Source organism: Giraffa tippelskirchi, chromosome 14, assembly GCF_054371585.1.
Source record: "Giraffa tippelskirchi isolate mGirTip1 chromosome 14, T2T-mGirTip1v1.2.pri, whole genome shotgun sequence".
Classification (NCBI taxonomy): Eukaryota; Metazoa; Chordata; class Mammalia; order Artiodactyla; family Giraffidae; genus Giraffa; species Giraffa tippelskirchi.
In genome coordinates this window covers 45,250,545-45,271,519 of record NC_137288.1, presented here as the reverse complement: position 1 = coordinate 45,271,519, position 20,975 = coordinate 45,250,545, and the positions used below count along the sequence as shown (strand labels likewise).

At 46.2% G+C, this 20,975-nt stretch overlaps 1 protein-coding gene across 6 annotated transcripts in view; it reads left to right on the top strand.

The window, feature by feature from the left end:
• Positions 1-20,975, top strand: part of LAMA3 (laminin subunit alpha 3) — a 257,192-nt gene that overhangs the window by 158,053 nt on the left and 78,164 nt on the right. For 3 of the 6 annotated variants that reach the window (XM_081563206.1, XM_081563207.1, XM_081563203.1), the window contains 6 exons: positions 5,845-5,989; positions 6,858-6,998; positions 8,504-8,665; positions 12,426-12,524; positions 14,817-14,900; positions 18,651-18,881. In XM_081563206.1, coding sequence (XP_081419332.1) covers positions 5,845-5,989; positions 6,858-6,998; positions 8,504-8,665; positions 12,426-12,524; positions 14,817-14,900; positions 18,651-18,881 — 862 coding nt within the window. Of the gene's footprint in view, positions 1-5,844; positions 5,990-6,857; positions 6,999-8,503; positions 8,666-12,425; positions 12,525-14,816; positions 14,901-18,650; positions 20,292-20,975 lie in introns of all 6 variants that reach the window. The other 3 variants (XM_081563208.1, XM_081563204.1, XM_081563209.1) reach the window with 2 other exon arrangements.

Here is a 20,975-nt window from a genome sequence, read left to right as displayed (position 1 = left end):
CTTTGCAGCACCATGGACTGTCACCCACCAGGCTCCTCTGTCCATGGGATTCTCCAGACAGGAATACTGGAGTGGGTTGCCGTCTCCTCCTCCGGGGATCTTTCCAACCCAGGGATTGAATGCGCACCTCTTGTGTCTCCTGCCTTGACAGCCAAATTCTTTACCGCTGCGCCACTAGGAAGCCCATACACAATTATACTGGGATTTAAAAATCTATTTGCTCCATAATTTTGTTATTAATGCATAGAGAATGTTGATAAATGCATATGTTTGTGATTCCATCTTCTTGGTATGTGGGGGTTTTTGAAAACAGGATAAAACATTTCCTTCAGTCCCTGTGATTTTTTTTTTTTTGGTCTTAAATTCTATTTTATCAGTTAGTGTGTTTTATGGCTGAAACTATTTCATATATCCAGCACCTACTCCAGTTTGGGTGCTGTTTCTCGCGCAGAAGGCACCTATGCCTACTAACAAGAGGTCATGGTCTGGTAGGAGAACCTCCACTAACCAGTTATGACAGTGCGTCATAATGAACTCGGTTTGTGTGCGGGCTACTGGAGGGTGGAAGTCACTCTGCCCGGTACCACGTCTGTCACATCACTCTTTGCACAGGAACCTTCCCCAATTCCCCGTTGTCTGAGATGATAAAGACTGGCTTTCTGTGATCTGGCCGCTACTTACCCTAACTTAAGCCTTTTATTCAGCTTTTCTGGTCTTTCTCGCTTTCTCTAAACATTTTTTGCCAGCCTTCAGTTCCTCAGTTATGGGTTCTCCTTTCCCCTCTTCTGTTACCCCCACCAATTATCCACATCCTTGAAGAGTTCTGTGTTAAAGGTACAAATGCAAAGAAGGCGTGAAGCCTCTGCAAGCCGACAGGGATACCCCCATCATCTCGCTGCCGTCCCATCTCTCACATGATCACCTAACTTTCTGCATCTCTGTGTCCCGTGTCCTCAGTGAAAATGCACCAAGGTCAAGACTAACTTACTCTACTTTGTCCTTTCCCTCTCGTGTCCCCTAACTCAAGGATGTGTCTATAGAAGACACTCAGTAATTATAGGGTAAATAAATGAGCGGATATAAGGTAGGCCTTGGATTCCAGCTGAAAACTGGACTTGATGGGGGTGCAATATGACAGGACCCATGGTATTTAATGAGCAAAGGATAGAGTTCACCCTCATGCCTGACTTTCTGGTGACCTGCAAGACACGCGAGCACCCACACACACACAGACGTCTTTGCATAATGTTTGGCCCTGAGCCCGTTGCCGTGGAGACGACTTCACTTGACCGGCATCCTCAGTGCTTCTCCTGGCAGTGGCAACTGGAGCCTTCCTGCCGTTGCGGAGAGGGCAACTCCTTGGGTAGCACAGCGTCTCCCTGGAGGAGTGTGCGAGGTCAGGCTGACTTCAAGTTGTTTTCTAAAGATGTTCAGCCAGACTTTGGGGGAGGAAGTTTCCTTTTTCTTCCCCATTGTCATGGCACCGCTCCAAACTCCTTTGTTTGCTTGTCTTTGCACAGGATTCATGTGCTCTGAGCTCTCAGCACTGTGTTGCTCAGACATAGTGTTCTCCACATTTTGGTGAACGCTTGCCCATCAGGCCCACCAGGCATCCTTGGGGTTCAGCTCCCAGGCCACTGCTCTCATCACCATGCTCAACTTTTTGCTTTTTTCCATCCACTCGTATGTGCTCGGTTGCTACCTACGTGCTAAGTGAGGCTCAGCGCTTTATCCCATGTTACCAACACGGTCACACCCTTTCTGCCCAGCTCTCCCACCACATCATCCCACGGTTGCCCTGAAATAAACAGGCACACGTTTCTCCTTGTTTGGACAAGCAGCTTGCACAGCTGTCCTCCCGGAAAAATACCCCTCTACCTTTCTTTTCCAGTGAAGTGGAAATATTAAGAAATAGGCTTCCATTTGCCTGTCCTCACCCTCAAAGCCTATGTCCAAGTCAACGCTCAGGGTCACTTGTTCCCCAGTGGCGCTCAGGGTGGGAGGGGCTCGTTGGCACTGGCATTCTGTGATCGCACCCATGGGCCAGCAGCCCTGTGTGTTTGCAGGACGACCAGCTGCCCAGTGGCACTCTGTGACAAGAATGGTGTCCGTGCACAGAGTCCTTTCCTCACTGCCAGGTGGGAGGAGCAGAGAGCACCCAGGCTCAGTGAGGTCATCCCCAGAGTCCCTCTTCTGATCAGGTCTCCTCTTCCTGATGCTTTTACGTGGAAGGGTTATCTGTACTGTTCCTTCCCATCTCTCACACCGGCCCCCTGCCTCCCAGCCACCCCAGAGTTCTTGTGCTCCAGCAATAGGGAACATCATCTGAGAACAGGCAGTTTTCTGCAGGACCGTGATTGCATTTAGTCTGGGATTCACAAGGAGAGAGTAGGTGTTATTCACCTGGGCCTAGGAACAAAATTATGTGTGCTAGAATGTGTGTGTGTGTTGAGAGAGAGAGATGATGATGTAATCTGCAAGTGGGTGTAAGTGTTGAGTTGCCTAGAACATTCATTTGGGTTTGTGGTTTTTTTTTAAATAACATGTTACAGACAAATCTGAATGAACTTTTTGGCCAACCCAATACTTCTCTGAGAAGATGGTCCATGGTTTCTGTATCTCTCCAGAGTGGCCCCGACCCCTCCCAGAGCTTGCAGCCCACTGCACCAGAGCAATCACTCCAAGCACATCACTTCCACCTATGTTGCTAGAGGAGTGATTTGAGGACTATTTCCTTCCTCTGTAGAGGAAACAATCTCTGTAGATATCAGGGAGGGAAGGAGATGAGGGGATGGGGCTGAAATGACCTTTGCCCTGCCAGCAGGTCTTGCAGGTAAAACTCATTTTGTCTTCCTAGGTGTGGTGGGTAGGATAAAGGGACCCCCATCTGCTACCCTTTGCTGGTGCCACAAGAGTACTTGTTTGTCTAAGGCAAACTTACTGAATATAAAGTTATATTTATCTTTTTTGGTATGGTCTCTGGGATGGTCCTTTGGGCTTCCCTGGTAGCTCAGATGGTAAGGAATCCACCTGCAATGTAGGAGACCTAGGTTTGATCCCTGGGCTGGGAAGATCCCCTGAAGAAGGGAACGGCAACCCACTCCAGTATTCTTGCCTAGAGAACTCCATGGACAAAGGAGCTTGGCGGGCTACAGTCCATGGGGTTGCAAAGAGTAGGACACAACTGATCGAGTAACACTTTCACTTTCTGGGGTGAGGCTTTTTTTTTTTAATTGAAATATAATTGATGACAGTGTTATCAATTGTCATTGATACAGGTGTACAATATAGTGAGTCACAATTTTAAAGGTTATACTACATTTACAGTTATTATAAAATGTTAGTTATATTCCCTGTATTGTACATTAAATATATTCTTGTAGTTTATTTTATACCTAATAGTTTATGCCTCTTACTCCTCTTCCCCTATATTGCTCCATACTCCCCTCTTCCCACTGATAATCACTAGTTTGTTCTCTATATCTGTGAGTCTGCTTCTTTTTTGTTATATTCACTGTTCATTGTATTTTTTAGATTCCACACATAAGATCAAACTATGTCTTTCTCTGTCTGACTTATTTCATTCAGTATACTTACCCTTCAAGTCACTCCATGTTGCTGTAGATGACTAGATTTCATTCTTTTTTATGGCTGAGTAGTATTCCATTGTATACAAATACCACATCTTCTTTATCCTGGCATGAGATATTTTAATCAATATTAAGAGATAGGTGAAAGCTTACATTTGGTAGCAAGTTAATGACAAAATATTTCATATCAGATTGTACTCCTAATCATCTAATGGAAAGCAGATTTCCTAATAGTGTCTTTAGACCCACAAGAAAGGCTCACTGTGTAGATCCACCAGGCGTTGGCTGTGGAGCTCAGTGACCGAGCCGCTTCTTCCATCCTCACAGCTTGGAGTTGGGTTGCTCAGTCCTGAGAAGCTGCTAGGGCTTTTCAGCCAGTCTTGTGCTCAGAGCTCCCCGCAGCTGCCTGGGCGCCCAGCCCCACACAGGCCATTGCCGCCCTCCCCACCTGTTCCAGTGTCACCCGTCACTCAGATGGACAGCTGGGAGTCCTCCTTGCTGTCTCCTTCCCCAGACCACGACGAGCCCCAGCATCCTCACCCTGAAATAGTTTGGAACCCATCGCCCCCTCTCCGTCTCGAAAACCTCTGCCCTCTCTCGGCCCTGTCTCCCCGCTGCAGAGCTGCCCTCAGCTCAGTCCTTCACACACAGCCACCTGTCCTCTTTCCTCTCTGAAAGCTTTTCAAGATGACGTCCCCCCGTTTGAGAACTGGCCAGCTGCCGGCACTGCCTGGCGTCTCCACCACCGCCTCCCCTCTCTCTCACGGAGGGAGAACGAAGCCTGGAGAAGCTGGATAACTTCCTGAGACGCTGTCTCTAAGTCATGTGAGAGCTGGATCAGAACTCCGGCCAGTCTGCCCGCAGTGTGCAGGGCTCAACCCCGCGACCCAGGGCCGTGGGACAGTGTCGCAGCGGCCAGTCAGTCCATCCCGGCGAGCTGACCCCCTCCCGCCTCTCCAGGCTCTCCATCGTGGATGGTGACTTGGGTCAGGCTTGGGAGTAGGCTCTGGGGTGAGGGAAGGACAGAGGCCCTGGGCCTGAGAGTTCCCAAAATAAGTGTTAGGTGGGATTGTGAACAATATACACATGGGGTCTACACGGGGGTCAGAAGGCCAACAGACTCAGTCTCCTGGAGAGAAGAGACTCCTGCCTCTCCAGGCTCATGGTTCAGCATCCTTGCTTGTACCCCTGCACCAGGAACCCCACTGTGTTCCCTGCACATGCCGGGCCGTGTCCCCCTGTTCTTGCTCTCTGGAATGCCTGCCCCACCTTCTACCCCAGGATGCTTGTCTTTTTACACTCAGCTCAGGCATCACCTTCCCCCGGGGAGGCTGGGTCCATGCTGGCCTTCTGACCGCCGTGTAGACCCCATGTGTACATTGTTCACATTCCCACCTGACATTCACCCTGGGAGCTCTCAGACCCAGGGAGTCTGTCCTTCCTTCACCCCAGAGCCTAGTACCAAGCCTGGCCCAAGTCATCATCCATAATGCTCATTGCTTTTTGTTTTCAATTAAGGTATAACTGGCATGTAACCTTATATTAGTTAGTTTCAAATGTAAACATAGTGATTCGATGTTTGTGTCTATTGTGAAATGGTCACCATAATAAATCTAGTTAGCCCCCATGATCGTAAATACCTAAAATTTTTTTTCTTGTGATTAGAATTTTTAAGATTTACTCTCTTAGCAGCTTGCAAAAGTGCAATGTGGCATCATTAACTATAGTTGCTGTGCTGTATATGACATCCCAGGACTTGGTTATTTTATAACTGAAAGTGTGTATCTTTTGACCTATTTTTCATTAGGATGATGGTCACTTTGAGCTGCTTTGTGTGAGCGCCTTGTATCTGCTTCTCCCCATTCTGCTTGGACATTGGCACCTGTGGACAGGCTCTGTGTCTACTTAACTGGCTTCTTTTTAAAAATATTTATTTATTTATTTGACTGCATTGGGTCTTAGTTGCAGCACACAGGATCTTCATTGCATCATGCAGGATCTTTCCTTGTGGCGCACAGATTCCCTAGTTGTGGTGAGCAGGCTTAGTTGCTTCGTGGCGTGTGGGATCTTAGTTCCCCGACTGGGAATTGAACCTGTGTCCCCTGCATTGGAAGGCAAAGTTTTAACCACTAGACTGCCAGGAAAGTCCCTGAACTGGCTTCTGACAAGCAGTTGCTCTGCGACAGTGCAGGTCAGCTTTAGAACTGTGTGTACAAAGATGATGAAGACTTTTTCTTCCTTTGCTTGAGCACAGATGCAAGCCCAGGATCACAGGGCGGCAGTGTGATCGGTGTGCTCCTGGCTTCTACCGCTTTCCTGAGTGCCTCCCCTGCCACTGCAGCAGAGATGGGACTGAGCCGAGAGTCTGTGACCCGGGCACTGGGGCATGTCTTTGCAAGGTAAGATGGAATGTGCAGCACTGGGGATATGGGCCACCAGCCAGAGTGGAGGGTCTTCATGCTGAGTCATTGTATAAAAATCTGTGGGAAACGGGACTGACCCGTGATCAATGATGCTGGGAAAGATTGAAGGCAGGAGAAGAAGGGGATGACAGAGGATGAGATGGTTGGATGGCATCACTGACTTGATGGACATGAATTTGAGCAGGCTCCAGCAGTTGGTGATGGACAGGGAAGCCTGGCATGCTGCAGTCCATGGGGTCGCAAGGAGTCAGACATGACTAAGGGACTGAACTGAACTGAACTCATTTTATAGAAACAGTTAGAAGCCACCCCAGCCTCACTGCTCTTGTCCTTTGGAGGGTCTATAGACCTCCTTAAGAATCTGATGACAGACACAGATGGTCTCCAGAAAAATCAGCACAAACTTTTGTCTGTAATTTCAAGAGGTTCATGGGTTTCCCTGAAGCCCGTCCTGTCCCATGGACCCCAGGTTCATCCTCTCCACTCCAGGGTGTTCTGCCGATGACAGTAGGGTTCCTCAGTCCCAGCAGATGCTCTCAAGTGGTTGTAAGTGGGGTGAACCAGTCTCCCCCACATTGTGAATCTTTCTGGTGCTGTTTTTCTACCTTTAAGATGCTAAAGGGCATCTGATGAAATTTAGGAAATCCTCTCTTCCATTTGTATGTGGTATAAAAATTTAAATAGTTAATGTGGTAGAACAGTTGAACAGTCATATACCTTTGGATGTTTTATGAGCATCCATGTCCCATTGTCTTATGTTGGTACTTAATTTGTGCACATAGCTCTCGTCAGTCAAAGACACTTCAGAAGGAATGATCTCTTGTTTCATGGTTTTCTTCAACAGGAAAATGTGGAAGGCACAGAATGCAACATGTGTCGGGAAGGGTCATTCTACCTGGACCCAGCGAATCCCAAGGGTTGTACCAGCTGCTTTTGTTTCGGAGTCAGTCATCACTGTCACAGCACACATAAGAGAAGGGCTAAGGTAGGCAGGGCATCAGAGCCCTTCTGTTTTTCTTTAGCATTCTAAATGAGGAAGTGAAGGGTTCCCAGGTGGCTCAGTGGTAAAGAGTCTGCCTGCAATGCAGTAGACGTGAGTTCAATCCCTGGGGCGGGGAGATCTCCTGGAGTAGGAAACAGCAACCCATTCCAGTATTCTTGCCTGGAAAATCCTATGGACAGAGAAGCCCAGTGGCTGCAGTCTGTGGGGTGAGCACGATCACACATTAAAAAGGAGAGAGAGAAAGTAATGCATTCGCATGAAACTTTAAGAGTTGTGGGGGTTTTAGCATCTTGCTTGGTTAGAATGTTAAGCACTATGCTCGCTGTCCTTAGCCTGCAGTGTTCTGTCCCCAGATGTCCCTCAGTTCACATCCCTCATCAGGTCTCTGCTCACGTGTCCCAGTGCTCGGAGATGCGTCCCCTCACCACTTGCTGACTCTGTGCCCTCACCTTTCTCTGTGGACTTCATAGCGTGGATCACAGTTCTAAAGGTTATTATCTCTCTTCTTTCACCGTTTGCATGTAACCTCCTTGATATAATCCCAGTGCCTTAAGCAGGATCTGAAATGTAGTAGTTGCTCAGTAAACACTCGTTAGAGTTAGTTGTTCTCCTCCCTCACTACTTCTTATCTGCTTATCTTCCTGTTTTACTTTCCTTCTCACCTGTTTTACCACATCTTGTCTTTGGCCGCTTTTAATATCAACTCCAGAAAGCTAAAACTTGTGTTGCTTTCATGATCCCATGAACCACCAGGCTCATGCTTGCCTTCTTGTGCGAGTCATGTATTTGTTGTTATTGTTGTTTAGTCGCTAAGTTGTGTCCAACTCTTTTGTGACCCTATGGAGTGAGTCATGTCCAGCAAATGTTCAAAGAAAGATTTTTGTATCTGTTTTACTGCCTACTTCCTGAAGGAGCACAAGCTTGTAGTTGATGAGAAAGTTATTTTGTAAATCCACCCTGAAGGCTCCTCTGTTATCCCCAGGGGACCCCCGAAGCATTATTCCAAATCTATGCCTTGTCAGCTCCTTCTTTTTCTTCCCTTCATAATTTAACTCCTGGCTTCCTTTGTGATCAGGGGAGCGTTTAATTCTGATGCTCCATTTAGAGAAAAACAACGACAGCAGGCCACTGTATTGCACATCACATTTTCCCTCTAAGGAGCTCACCATTAAAATGCGCCCACGATCCTAGTTATAATCCACACCCTTATTTGCATATTATTTGAACAGTTATTGGACACCTACTAAATGTCAGGATGTGTGCAGGGCTAAAGGATAAATCCCACGTGCATATGGCCACTATCCTTTGAGAACTCCTAGTCTCGATGGGTCAGCTGGGGGCTGAGCGGGAATCAGAGACAAGAGGAGACACCCGAGGGAGGTCTTTGCGGCAAGGTGGCTGCCCCACAGCTCTTTCTGTTCTTCGTGATTCAGCCGTCGCCAGAGGAGCCACAGGCACATGGTCCCATCCCTGTCTCTGTGTTTCAGTTTGTGGACATGATGGGCTGGCGCCTGCAGACGGCGGACGGAGCGGACATCCCCGTCTCCTTCAACCCCGGCAGCAGCAGTGCGGTGGCCGACCTCCAGGAACTGCCCGCCACGGTCCATAGTGCCTCCTGGGTCGCCCCGCCTTCCTACCTGGGGGACAAGGTAACCATGTCCTGCCATTCTCCCATGCCCTTGCTGGACTTCCTCCATCACTACCTGGGCATCATTAACCAGACGTCTGGAAGGAAGGTTCCAGAAGTTCAGGTTACTAAAACTGGAGAACTTAGGTTAATCACAGGCTTCCCACATGGCTCAGTGGTAAAGAATCCTCTTGCCAATACAGGAGACTCAGGAGATTTGGGTTCTATCTCTGGGTCAGGAAGATCTCCTGGAGGAGGAAACGGCAACCCCCTCCGTTATTCTTGCTGGAGAATCTCCTGGGCAGAGGAGCCTGGCGGGCTACAGTCCACAGGATCACAAAGGGGCGGACACAACTCAGTGACTGAGCTCACACGGGTTAATCACAAATGCAGATGATGGAGGGACTGAAGGTGTACGTATCTCAGGGGCCCCACATGCATTGCTCACCAGCAAAGGAATAACGAACCAGGGTCTTCTTGGTTTTCACTTAATGTCGAAGAATTTTCCTCCATGGAAATAACCTGTTTAAATAATACCTGCTGTGAATGGCACATGTATGCTTTTAAATGCCAGTGCTGAGAATTCTTTGTTTTAAAGCAGAAGAAAGGCCCCTTGTCAGGAAAACAAAAGCTGCAAAGTGACTCATAAGCTTATTAAAAGAAGCCCAGGAACCAGCTTCAGCACAGCTTTCATTAATAGAGTCACATGTGGTTATGAATAAATTCTTTCTTGTAAAAAATCTTTTTTTATTGGGGTACAGTTGATTTACAATGTTGTGTTAGTTGCTGCTGTCCAGCAAAGTAAATCCACTATACATATGCATGTATTCACTTTTTTTTTAGATTCTTTCCACATATAGGTCATTACAGAGTATTGAGTAGAGTTCCCTGTGCTACACAGTAGGTCGTTATTGTTACATATTTTATATACTGTAGTGTGTGTATGTCGCAGATGTAGAACACAAGCTTGTGGTTACCAAAGGGGACAGGGTGCGGGGGAGAGGAAATTGTGAGTGACGTGGTTAGATGCTCCTCAGGGAGCTTATAAGCAAGTTGCTTTTCCTTTGTTGCATAAATTATTATTCCAGGATCAGGCCACCTGCACTCATTTATAAGGACAGAAGTGTGAGCCTCTCATAGAAACATCCTCCGGTGACACATGCCTCTGGGGGCCCAGGGTAGAGCTTTGGAGACGCGGGGGATTTCCCAGAGCCCCACCCAGACGATGCCATGCTCTCACATCTAGAATGACTAGACACTCGGGTCTTCTCAGCCTGAGCTCTCTGACGCTGTCTTTGGGTTGAAGGGCTGTGGGTGCCGACCTCTGAGTGTGGGGAACGTTGCTCTTCTCGCATAATCCCACTTATCCCTCACATGGCATGCCTCTTCATGTCCACAGGGCGAGCCCTGTACTTGTCATCTCGTCCTGGGTAACAGACGACCCACAGACTTTGCAGCTTAAAGCAGCAGACCATTATTATCTCGGCCAGTTTCCGTGGATCAAGAATTCAGGAGCTGGTGGCTCAGGGTCTCTCATGAGGTTGTGGTCAAGACGTCAGCCTGGGCTGCAGTCATCTGGGACGGGAGGATCCGTGTCCACGCTGGCTGGTGTGGGTGTCGGCCGGCCTCTGTCCTTGGCTGGCTGTTGGTTGGCGGCTTCAGTTCCTGTTCATGGGAGGCCCTCCACAGGCTGTATGAGGGTCCTCGTGATGCTACAGTTGACTTCCACCAAAGCAAATGAGAGAGAAAAAACAATATTTTTGTAACCTAATTTCAGAAATGACACACTCTAGTTTCTGCTATATTCTGTTCTTTAGAACACAGTCACTAGGCCCAGCCTATACTCTGGGAGGAGAATTAAGCTCCACCTCTAGAAGACAGGAGTATGAAAGAATATGTAGACCTATTTTTAAAACCTTAAATTCCTTTAAAAACTATAAAAATAAAGCTACAATATGACTTTACAGCCTCACTCCTGGGCATGTTTTTCCAGAGAAAAACGTGGTCCTTAAAAAGATACATACACCCCAATATTTATTAATCACGGTTTACAATAGCCAAGACAGTGGAAGCAGCCTCAATGTCCATTGACAGATGAATGGATACAGAAGATGCGGTGCATATATACAATGGACTATCACTCAGCCATTCAGAAGAATGAAATAATGCCACCTGCAGCAACACGGATGAACCTTGAAATTGTCGTATGGAGTGAAATAAGTCAGACAGAGACAGACAAATCATATAATATTGTTTATATGCAGAGTCTAAAAAGATGATACAAATGGACTTATTTACAAAACAGAGAACAGGCTTAGCGAACGAACTTAGGGTTACCAGTAGAGGGAAGGGGCTGGGGAGAGAGAGAGATCAGGAGTTTTCAATTGATGTGTTCAAACTACTATATTTAAAATATCAATAGATAACCAACAAGGACCTCCTGTATAGCATAGGGAACTCTGCTCAATATTATGTAGCAACCTAAATGGGAAAAGAATTTGAAAAGAATAGATACATTCTTAGTTACATTCTTAAGTTATATATGTATAACTTAATCACTTTGCTGTACACCTGAAACTAACACAACGCCGTTGATCACCTATGCTCCAATATGAAATAAAAATTGAAAAACAAATGACATCAGCCCATCAAAAAAGCAATACTTACTCTCAATAAGAGAATTCAAGATGTTATCTTGGGTACTTCCAGACTCTGTGGTCATAACTAGGTGAAGCTGTGTAGGCTGTAGATTCCAGGGAAGAACTTCAGGGGACTGGGAGTCCAAAGGGGTGCCCCACCTCCCTGCTCCAGTTTATTTGCATCTCCAGTAAGGGTACTTTGTCAACCTGCCCTGAGGTGACGTTGCCTCTGATTTTCATCCCTCGATCACTCCTTCCTTCTTGATCAGTTTTTACTTTAAGGGTGAGAGATGTCAGGACCAACCAGACGTAAAGTCGCTGTCCAGAAAACCCTGATCATTCACTTCCTCGTCTCCGTTACCATCATGCTGCTAATGCGGCACTGAGAGGCGGTCCATATACCTGGTGGTCCAGTCGGACGTGGGCTTCCCCAGTGGCTCAGCAGTAAAGAATCTGCCTGCGGTACAGGAGCTGCAGGAGACATGGGTTCAATCCCTGGGTTGGAAGATCCTCTCGCGGAGGATATGGCAACCCACTCCAATGTTCTTGCCTGGAGGATCCCGTGGACAGAGGAACCTGGTGGGCTACAGTCCACAGGGTCACACGGAGTCGGACACGTGTGAAGTGACGTAGCACACACACACATAGTCGGACATGGCTCATGCACGCAAGAGAACGCAGAATCACTTAGGAAACAGTCACCATCTGCGCTCAGGGGAAGTTTGTTTATTTTTTTAGTTTATTTTTGGAAGTTAATCTTGTAGCTGATAGATATTAACCAGTTCTCTCAGCTAAATAGAAAAGCAGTGGCCTAGATTTCTTAGAATAGCTGTGGGTTAGTAGCCATCTAGAATAAAAGGGTCTGATTTGTTTCTGTGTGACTATTATTTTTCTTTTTAAGGGAAGTATCCTCTTGCTTGTAAAACCCAATCATCTCCACATTAAACATTTTAATCAATATAAAATGGTATTAAGTAGAGAGTTAAATTACCATCTTCAATTCCACTCTCTAGAAATGACTGCTGTTAATGGGATGATAGTGTATCTTCCCAGAGCTCTGTGCCAGTGTACTTCATGGACAAATTGATATGGCCATGGTGTGTTGCAATGCTTGTGCTATTAATGCTGTTATTTCAATTTTAGGTTTCCTCTTATGGTGGCTACCTCACCTACCAGATCAAGTCGTTCGGACTACCTGCTGACATGGTTCCTCTGGAAAAGAAGCCGGATGTGCAGCTCATTGTAGGTATCAGAGCACAAGCCAAGTGACAGGAAGTATCAGTTGCAGCTGGTGCCTCTGATTTTAGTACCTCTTTTCTTAAAAAATAATTTTATTTACATATTTGTTTTTGGCTGTGCTGGACCTTCGCTGCTGCTCGGGCTTTTCTCTAGTTGAGTCAAGGTGGGGCTACTCTTCCTTGTGGTTCAGGGTCTTCTCTTCTTGCTGAGCACAGGCTCTTGGGCATGTGGGCTCAGCAGTTGCAGCTCCCCGGTTCTAGAGCACAGGCCCAGTAGTTGTGGCTCACAGGCCTAGTCGTTCTGCAGCATGTGGGATCTTTCCAGATCAGGGATCAAACCCGTGTCTCCTGCATTGGCAGGCGGACTCCTCACCACCAATCTACCAGGCAAGTCGTAGGACATCTTGATAAGTGGCCTATGAGAAGTCTGGATTAAGTCATCCAGTATTTTGTAGAAACTCGAAGGGAAGTTGAGAGCGTGTAGCACTTCCTCCAGATCCTGGGTCCCTGACCATCCCAACCCTGAATCGTTTCTCTTTTCTTCCCTCCCAAGAATTTAACCATCTCCCTCCTGGCTTCTCACAATCATTGCCTCATCGTAAACTTGTTTTATATTTCTGTCTTTCAATTTCATTGCACAAATGTTTTTGAGACTTCCCTTTTTGCAAAGTCACATTGGTGGGCTCATGAAGGACAGGTGGTCCCTGTTGTCAAAAAGAAAAAGTGTAATCTAAGGGGAAATGGGCTTCTCTGTGGCTCAGTGGTAAAGAATCCGCCGCAGTGCAGGAGACCCAGGTTCCATCCCTGTGTCAGGAAGATCCCATGGAGGAGGAAATGGTGACCCACTCCAGTATTCTTGCCTGGAGAATTCCATGGACAGAGGAGCCTGGCTACAGTCCATGGAGTTGTGACTAAGCGACTGAGCACACACATGAGACACTGGGAAGCCCTTTTGGTTTTTTGAGAAGTGACACCCACATGCTATGTGCTGGGCACACAGTCCAGAAATACAATCTAGCAATTTCCTTGAGGGCAAGGGTGATATACCATCCTGCTTTGAATCCCTACAATGTACAAAACCTTGAACATGGGATGGGGCGCCGTCGCCTGATCTTGACTCTGTTTCTGGTTCATGTGCTGTAATTAATGTGATGCAATTCCAGCTTTCTGAAGGACTTCTTTGTGTATTTTGTGTAAGTGATGACTGGAAAACCCCACATGCCTCATGCCTGCTGAGGGCCTCACATTCTGGTAGCTTTTTGTGTTTAGGCACGGCTGTGCTATGTTCTGTTTCTGCTGGCACCCAAATGTATTGAACTGTTGTTTTAAAAACTCAAAGGAAACTTCCTTTGCAAAACATCTTGAAAATGAAGCACCCAGGACTTTAGAGTTAAAGTCCAAGGAAAAATAGTTACACAGTAAAAATACTATTATGACACGCTGTAGATCGGCTTCATTATTTTTTTGCAGAGCATCTCAAATTCAGGCCATTAGTATGCCTATATTTTACTGCCTCTGTTATTATGCAAACTGCTGGAGCTCGTGGAAAAGTGATGACCAAAATTTCTTCTTTATCTTCAAACTTGGAAAGTAATTTAGGCTCATAAAACATATACTCTGCTGCTTCATTCCAAACCACTGAAATTAAAAGCTTATTGGGCATGTTTCTTAGATTAAGGTTTTCAACGAGTGATTGCAGATAATGCTCTTCTTTCTCAAAGGCCGGCTCTGAATAATGAAACCTTTAGGGGTTTGGTGCCACAGCAGAAGAGCTGAGCTCCTCTGTGTGGGTGTGGGGTGAGGGTGCTGGTGATGGGTGCTGATTGTCCCATTGTGCCCTCAAGAGCCACTGTAATGGGGACCAGCAGCACCCTTTCCATGCCACCTCCACAGCTCCCAGCCGGCCTGCCAGCCTTCTGCCCTCTCTGCCCTTCCCACTAACCCACCCACCAAAGCACTTTCTTGCCCCCTGTCTGGTCCTAGACAGTAAGGGAACGGTCCCTCATGTTATCTGCAAAGCATGGTTTGTTTGTTTCTTTAATTATTTCCATCTTTTTAAGCCACTTTGAGTCAAAGGAACTTTCCTGGTTTCCTGTTTGTAAAAATGAACTCTATTAGGTCTTATTATTCCATTTCTGTGTTACTAATCCTTTTGCTTGTCAGCTCACTTTGCAGTTACTTTTTAGAATCAGTCATTTCATGTAAAGCAGACCCATAGACATTTGTTCTCAAATCAGCCATAAACTTTGAAACATGCCAGCCAAGCTACCGACACATTCATGTTTATCTTCTGCAGGGTCAGCACATGTCCGTCATCTACCATGAGCCAAATCACCCCCGGCCAGATCGGCTGCATCACGGGCGAGTGCAGGTGGTAGAGGTAAAGGAAAAGTGAATGTGGAGTGGTTCTTTCTTTTGTCTTTTTTTGTTTGGCCACGCTGCAAAGCATGTGGGATCTTAGTTCCCTGACCAGGGATTGAACCTGCACCCTGGCACCGGAAGCTGTGCAGCTTCACCACTGGACCACCAGGGAAGTCCCTGAAATTGTTCTTGATGAGCTTTCTGTCCTATGACTTAGTTCTTTCAAAGAGTTATTTTTTTTTTTTTTACTTATTTTGTGAATTTAAAATATTAATTAGATTTATGTAAATATAATTTAGATACATAAATTAAAATTAGAAATTATATTAAGTATACAGAGCTCCAACCTCATAGGGCTTTGTTTGCACTGTCTTTATGGCACTTAAACAGGAGACCATCCTGTCTCCTGTTTTACAGTTAAGTGTCTGTATCTTATAAACGCCATGAGTCTGTCATGCTCCAATATAGCTTCCTTTTGTCCTTAGGCCTGCCCCAGTGCCTGGAACCTGGTGACTGTCCAACAAATGTGCTTGGGGTGAATAAATAGAAAAGTCACAAGCACATCTAATACCAAAAGAAATAAGAGTAATATAGCTAAATAAGGGAAAGCTTATCAAATTATGTGTGCATGCATGCTAAGTCCCTTCAGTCATGTCTGACTCTTTGTGACCCTATGGACTGGCAGGCTCTTTTGTCCATGGGATTCTCCAGGCAAGAATACTGGAGTGGGTTGCCATGCCCTCCTCCAAGGGATCTTCCGAACCCAGGGATCAAACCCACATCTCTTACGTCTCCTGCATTGGCAGGCAGGTTCTTTACTTCTAGCGCCACCCGGGAAGCCCTATCAAATTGTAGAACATTGTATTACTCCTACTTGGCTACAACTATTCCTTTAAACAGTGTTCCAATTACATTATTAAATTTGTCCAGGGATTTCCCTGGTGGTGTACTGGCTGAGACTTCAAGCTCCCAATGCGATGGGGCCCAGGTTCAATCCCTGGTCAGGGAACTAGATCCCACATGCTGCAACTAAGAATTCAGAAGGCGCAACTAAAAGTCCCACATGAGGAAACAAAGATGGAAGATCTGAGTGCCACAAATAAAACATGGCACAGGCAAATAGAGGAATAATTTAAAATAGTTAAATATGTCCAGTGAGAATTGTTAAATATATCCTCAAGGGGATACTTTTCCAAGTACCTTAAACTTGCAGACGTGCTGTAACATTTATGTACTGTCCATCCATAAAGTGGAATACCATTTGGCAATAAATAGAGCAAAAAGTATTGGTAACTTCCACAGTGTGGATGAAGCTCCAAAATATTATGCTGAAGGAAAGAAGCAAGACACAAAAGTCCACATATTATGTGATTCTGTTTATATGAGAGAGGTTATGCCAGCAAAAATGGTGAAGAACCTCTCCCAATTTTTCCTTCACAAAAGCAATGAGAAAACTGGCAAATGTGGTCAGAGTCAACTAGTTTAGAAATCTTGACGATTAACCAAAGGCTAGCAGTAGTCTGAAAAGCATTTATTCCAGGAAAAAAAAAAAAAGCCTGAATCTTTTGCCACTAAATACTACAGTACTACATGATCTGCAGTTGGTCGAATTGATGAATTTGAAGCCACAGATGTGGAGAGTGGACTGGGAAGATTTTCACAGATTTTTGACTCCTAGAGGGTTGTCACCAGTAATATCTGCATTGTTCAAGGGTCAACTCTATATTCCAAATAATCGGAAATAGGGTTTTGAAGATATTTGCACCGTCGTGTTCACTGCAACACTGTTTACAATAGCCAAAAGGCGGAAGTAAGTGAAATGTCTATTGACAGCCGACGGGATAAAGAAAATGTGGCACATATACACTAGAATGTTATCCAGCCTTAAAAAAGAAGAAAGTTCTGTCATATGCTAGAACATGAATGAAATTTGAGCACATTCCACCAAGTGAAATAAGCAAGTCATGAAGAGATAGCTACTGTGTGATTCCACTTATATGAGGTATTTAAAGTCCTCAAATTCATAGAAACAGAAAGGAGAATGGTAGTTGCCAGGGGCTAGGGGAGGAGGAAATGGCAGTTATTGCTTAATAGGTGCTGAGTTTCAGTTTTGCAGGATGATAAAGTTCTAGAGATCTGTTGCACAATCACGTGAATATAGTTAACACTACCGTACACTAGGCTCCCATGGTGGCTCAGGAGGTAAAGAATCTGCCTGCAATGCGGGAGACCGGGGTTCAATCCATGGATTAGGAAGATCCCCTGCAGAAAGGACTGGCTACCCACTCTGGTATTATTGCCTGGAGAATTCCATGGACAGAGGAGCCTGACGAGCTACAGTCCATGGGATCGCATAGAGTCAGACACGACTGAGTGACTAACACTTTCACTTCACTTCACCAGACTGTTAAAAATGATTAAGATGGTAAATCTTATGTTACATGTTTTTCACCATCATAAAAATAAAATAACATGAATATGTGTGTGCAAGAAAAGATTGGACTTTGTCACAATTATGAATGTTTAATGAATGATCTGAGCTGTGTGACTTACTGTGTTTCCATATGCCTCTCTACTCTGTCTTTTTCACTCCCTTTATGCTTGTACAAGCAAAAGTGCATTTTGCAATAAGCTGAACACTGAGAAATCTGATTTCATTTTATTGCTCTTTATTTTCTGCCTTCATTTTCTCCCCCTTTCTCGTGGCTCTCTTCCTTCTTGGGAACAACCCAGGACATGTGACTTCTGAATATGAATCTACTGTGTCTACTTACCTATCTTCTTTTAGTATTTTCCCTGATGCATACATTTTTGTTAATTTTTATTGGGTATCCCAGGTGGCTCAGTGGTAAAGAATCCACCTGCTAATGCAGGAGATGCTGGTTCAATCCCTGGCTCAGGAAGATCCCCTGGAGAAGGAAATGGCAACTCACTCCCATATTCTTGCCTGGGAAATCCCATGGACAGAGGAGCCTGGCGGGCTGTAGTCCATGGGGTCACAAAAGACTCAGACATAACTTAGTGACTAAACAACAACCACAAAAAATAGTTGCTTTACAAGGTTGGGTCAGTTTCTGTTGTGCAGCAAAGTGAATCAGCTATATGTATACATATATCCCCTCTTTTTTGGATTTCTTTCCCATTTAGGTCACCGTAGAGTCTCTTGAGTGGGCCAATGGTAAAGAATCCACCTGCTGTGCAGGAGACTTGGGTTTGATCCCTGGATGGGGAAGATCCCCTGGAGGAGGGCATGGCAACCCACTCCAATATTCTTGCCTGGAGAATCCCCGTGGACAGAGGAGCCTGGTGGGCTACAGTCATAGGGTCGCAAAGAGTCGGACTCAAGTGACTTAGCACGCACGCACTCAGAACGTTGAGTAGAGTTCCCAGTGTTATCTAGTAGGTTCTCACTAGTTATCTAGTTATACATAGTAAAGTTTAGTTTATACATAATAAACTAGGGAACTAGGGAACAGTTTACTACGTATAGACTACATACTATATACTATGTAGTTTATACATAGTAAACTAGGGAAGCCTGGTGTACTATATAGTCCATGGGGTCGAAAAAAGTCGGACACGACTGAGTGACTGAACAGCAATGTGTATGTACGTCAGTCCCAGTCTCCCAGTCTATCCCACCTTCCCCCCTTGGTAACCATAAGGGGGTAACCACTGATGCATTTTCAGTGTCTTTTGTCGGGTTCCTTCTGGCTGGCTGTCTTTGCGGTCCCTGGGACTGAGTTCGCCTCTCTGCGTTCACGTGTAGGGAAACTTCAGACGTGCCAGTAGCCGTGCCCCCGTGTCCCGGGAGGAGCTGATGACCGTGCTGTCTAGACTGCAAGGTGTGCGTCTCCGGGGCCTCTACTTCACCGAGACGCAGCGGCTCACCCTGAGCGGGGTGGGGCTGGAGGAGGCCTCGGAAACAGGAAGTGGACGTCGAGCACAGAGCGTGGAGATGTGTGCCTGCCCCCCTGACTACACAGGTGACTCATGTCAGGTAGGAGCTGCCCCTCAACCATCAAATGCCCTGGAGGGCTCCTGTGGCTGGTTCTTTTGTCTGCTCTCCAGCCCTGTTGGACGGCCTGGAGCCCTCTGACCATCAAACAAGTTTCTGCTGGGTTTCTAGCATCTTATCTTACCTGAACCACCTGCAGGTATTAAAAATGAAAAAAAAAAAATCACTTGTCTCAAAACCCATCAGAAAGCATTAGGAGCTCAGTGGATCCTGGGGGTTGCAGAAATCTGGACTTTCTGGGAGGCAGGAAGGAAGTAACTGCATGTCCCAATATGTGAGCCACTGCCTTCCCAGGAGCTGACCCAGGGTCCTCTTGCCTTTCCTTAATCCAGGGCCTCTTTCCAGCACTCATCCCCCACAGAGTTATAGTCCAGAAAATGTCCTGATTCTTAAGGGGAAATTTCAGTCCAAGTTTCCAGCTCACAGCAGATCCTCAGTGGAGGCCCAGTCAACTTGACTGTCCTCACTGTGCTGTAACATGAAACTATTTCGTATCTCAAGCTGCAAATATTTCCTCTTCCTGAAGAGAGGGAATGAAAGCACAGTGGGTAGTACAGTGAATAGGAAATAGCAAACACTGTCATCTTGAGAATTCCAGACGCCTGTCGGATATGGAATTAACAACCTCCTGCTGACCCCTGGATTGCAGAAAACCCTAAAGGTGATCTGCACATCGGTTCATTTTTTAACCTGCAGGTATAATATTTTTGCAGATTAAAATGCGATCTATTTTGCAGGTTAAAATATAATATTCTCACTATGGTTTTCTCAGGATTCCTGCCAGGTAACTTTTAGTCCGCAGGTGCCTCCGTTCTTTGTCCCCTTGCCTTCTCTGTCTTTTCTAGCCCGATTAAGTGAAATTCCTAGCCCAAGGGAAAGAGAGGGACCTCTGGCTCACCACCCTCTTGCCCAGGGCGTGTTCTAGGCGCATGACTCAGCCTGTGATTTACAGCTTCGAGTGCCGTCTTGGGGGTGAGGTGGGTAGAAGGTGATGCCTGCCCCACCTGGCAGGAATTACAGAGTGGCGCGCTTCCCTGCGGGACTGTTATGTACGCTCTCTCCCAGGCTGACTCACGGGTGAAGTTTACAGGTGGGGCCTCCTGCCGCAGACAGCTTGCCTTCTACCTGAGTCAGCCCAGCCTGGGCAGCGAGCAGGAAGGGCAGGTATAAGAGGAAGAGGCAGAGGTCTGCACGCAGCCAGCAGGACGCCCAGGGACCACGATGCCCCCGGCAGTGAGGTGGTCTGCCTGGAGCGCGGGATGGCTGTGGATCTTTGGGGCAGCCCTGGGGCAGTGTCTGGGGTACAGTTCACAGCAGCAAAGGGTAGTGCTTCCTCCATCTCCGGGTCAAAACCAACTGCAAGCAAGTTATGTGGAGCTTAAGCCCAGCCAGGTAATGGCCCTTTTACATTTTGCTTTGGGTGGGGAAGGGATCCCAGCTCCCTGAGATTTCAAGGCAGGGTGATGAGTGAGGAGTGGGTGGGCTGGGGGAAGGGCCAATGGCTCCCCCATCCGCTGACTGGCAGTGTTCATTACAGTGCCTGACAGATCGCTCTCCTGGGCAGTTAACCACAAACCCTATAAACATCAGCCCACCTGGAAATGCCGAGGCAGCTAGAGTTTGAACGCCTGTGGGATGTTCATGTCTAGGAAACTTTGTGCCCTTTCTAGATAAACCTAAGCCTTAGGACAAGAGTCTGGATGCCTGTAGATTTCCAGGTTCTGCTTGGGAGAAAAATTACCCATAAAGTAAACCGTGAGAATCAGTGGAATCCCTATTTAAGATTAAGAAAAGTGAAGAGATCAATTTTGTGTAATACCTAACAGACGTACCTCAATTTGCCAGGCATTAAACACTCATAAATTCTGCTTTCACTGTATTTAAAACTCCTGGATGGTACCTGTATATTCAGAGAAATAAACTCTATGGCTGCTAAAGTGATCCAGGAAACTTGATAGAGACATAAGTTTATCATTTGTACTACAAAAGTTTATTGGAAAAATTATCTTGAAAAATTTTCCCTTAAAAAATTATTAGTTGCAAAGTCCCTTTACTGAAGTAACGTGTTAGGACACA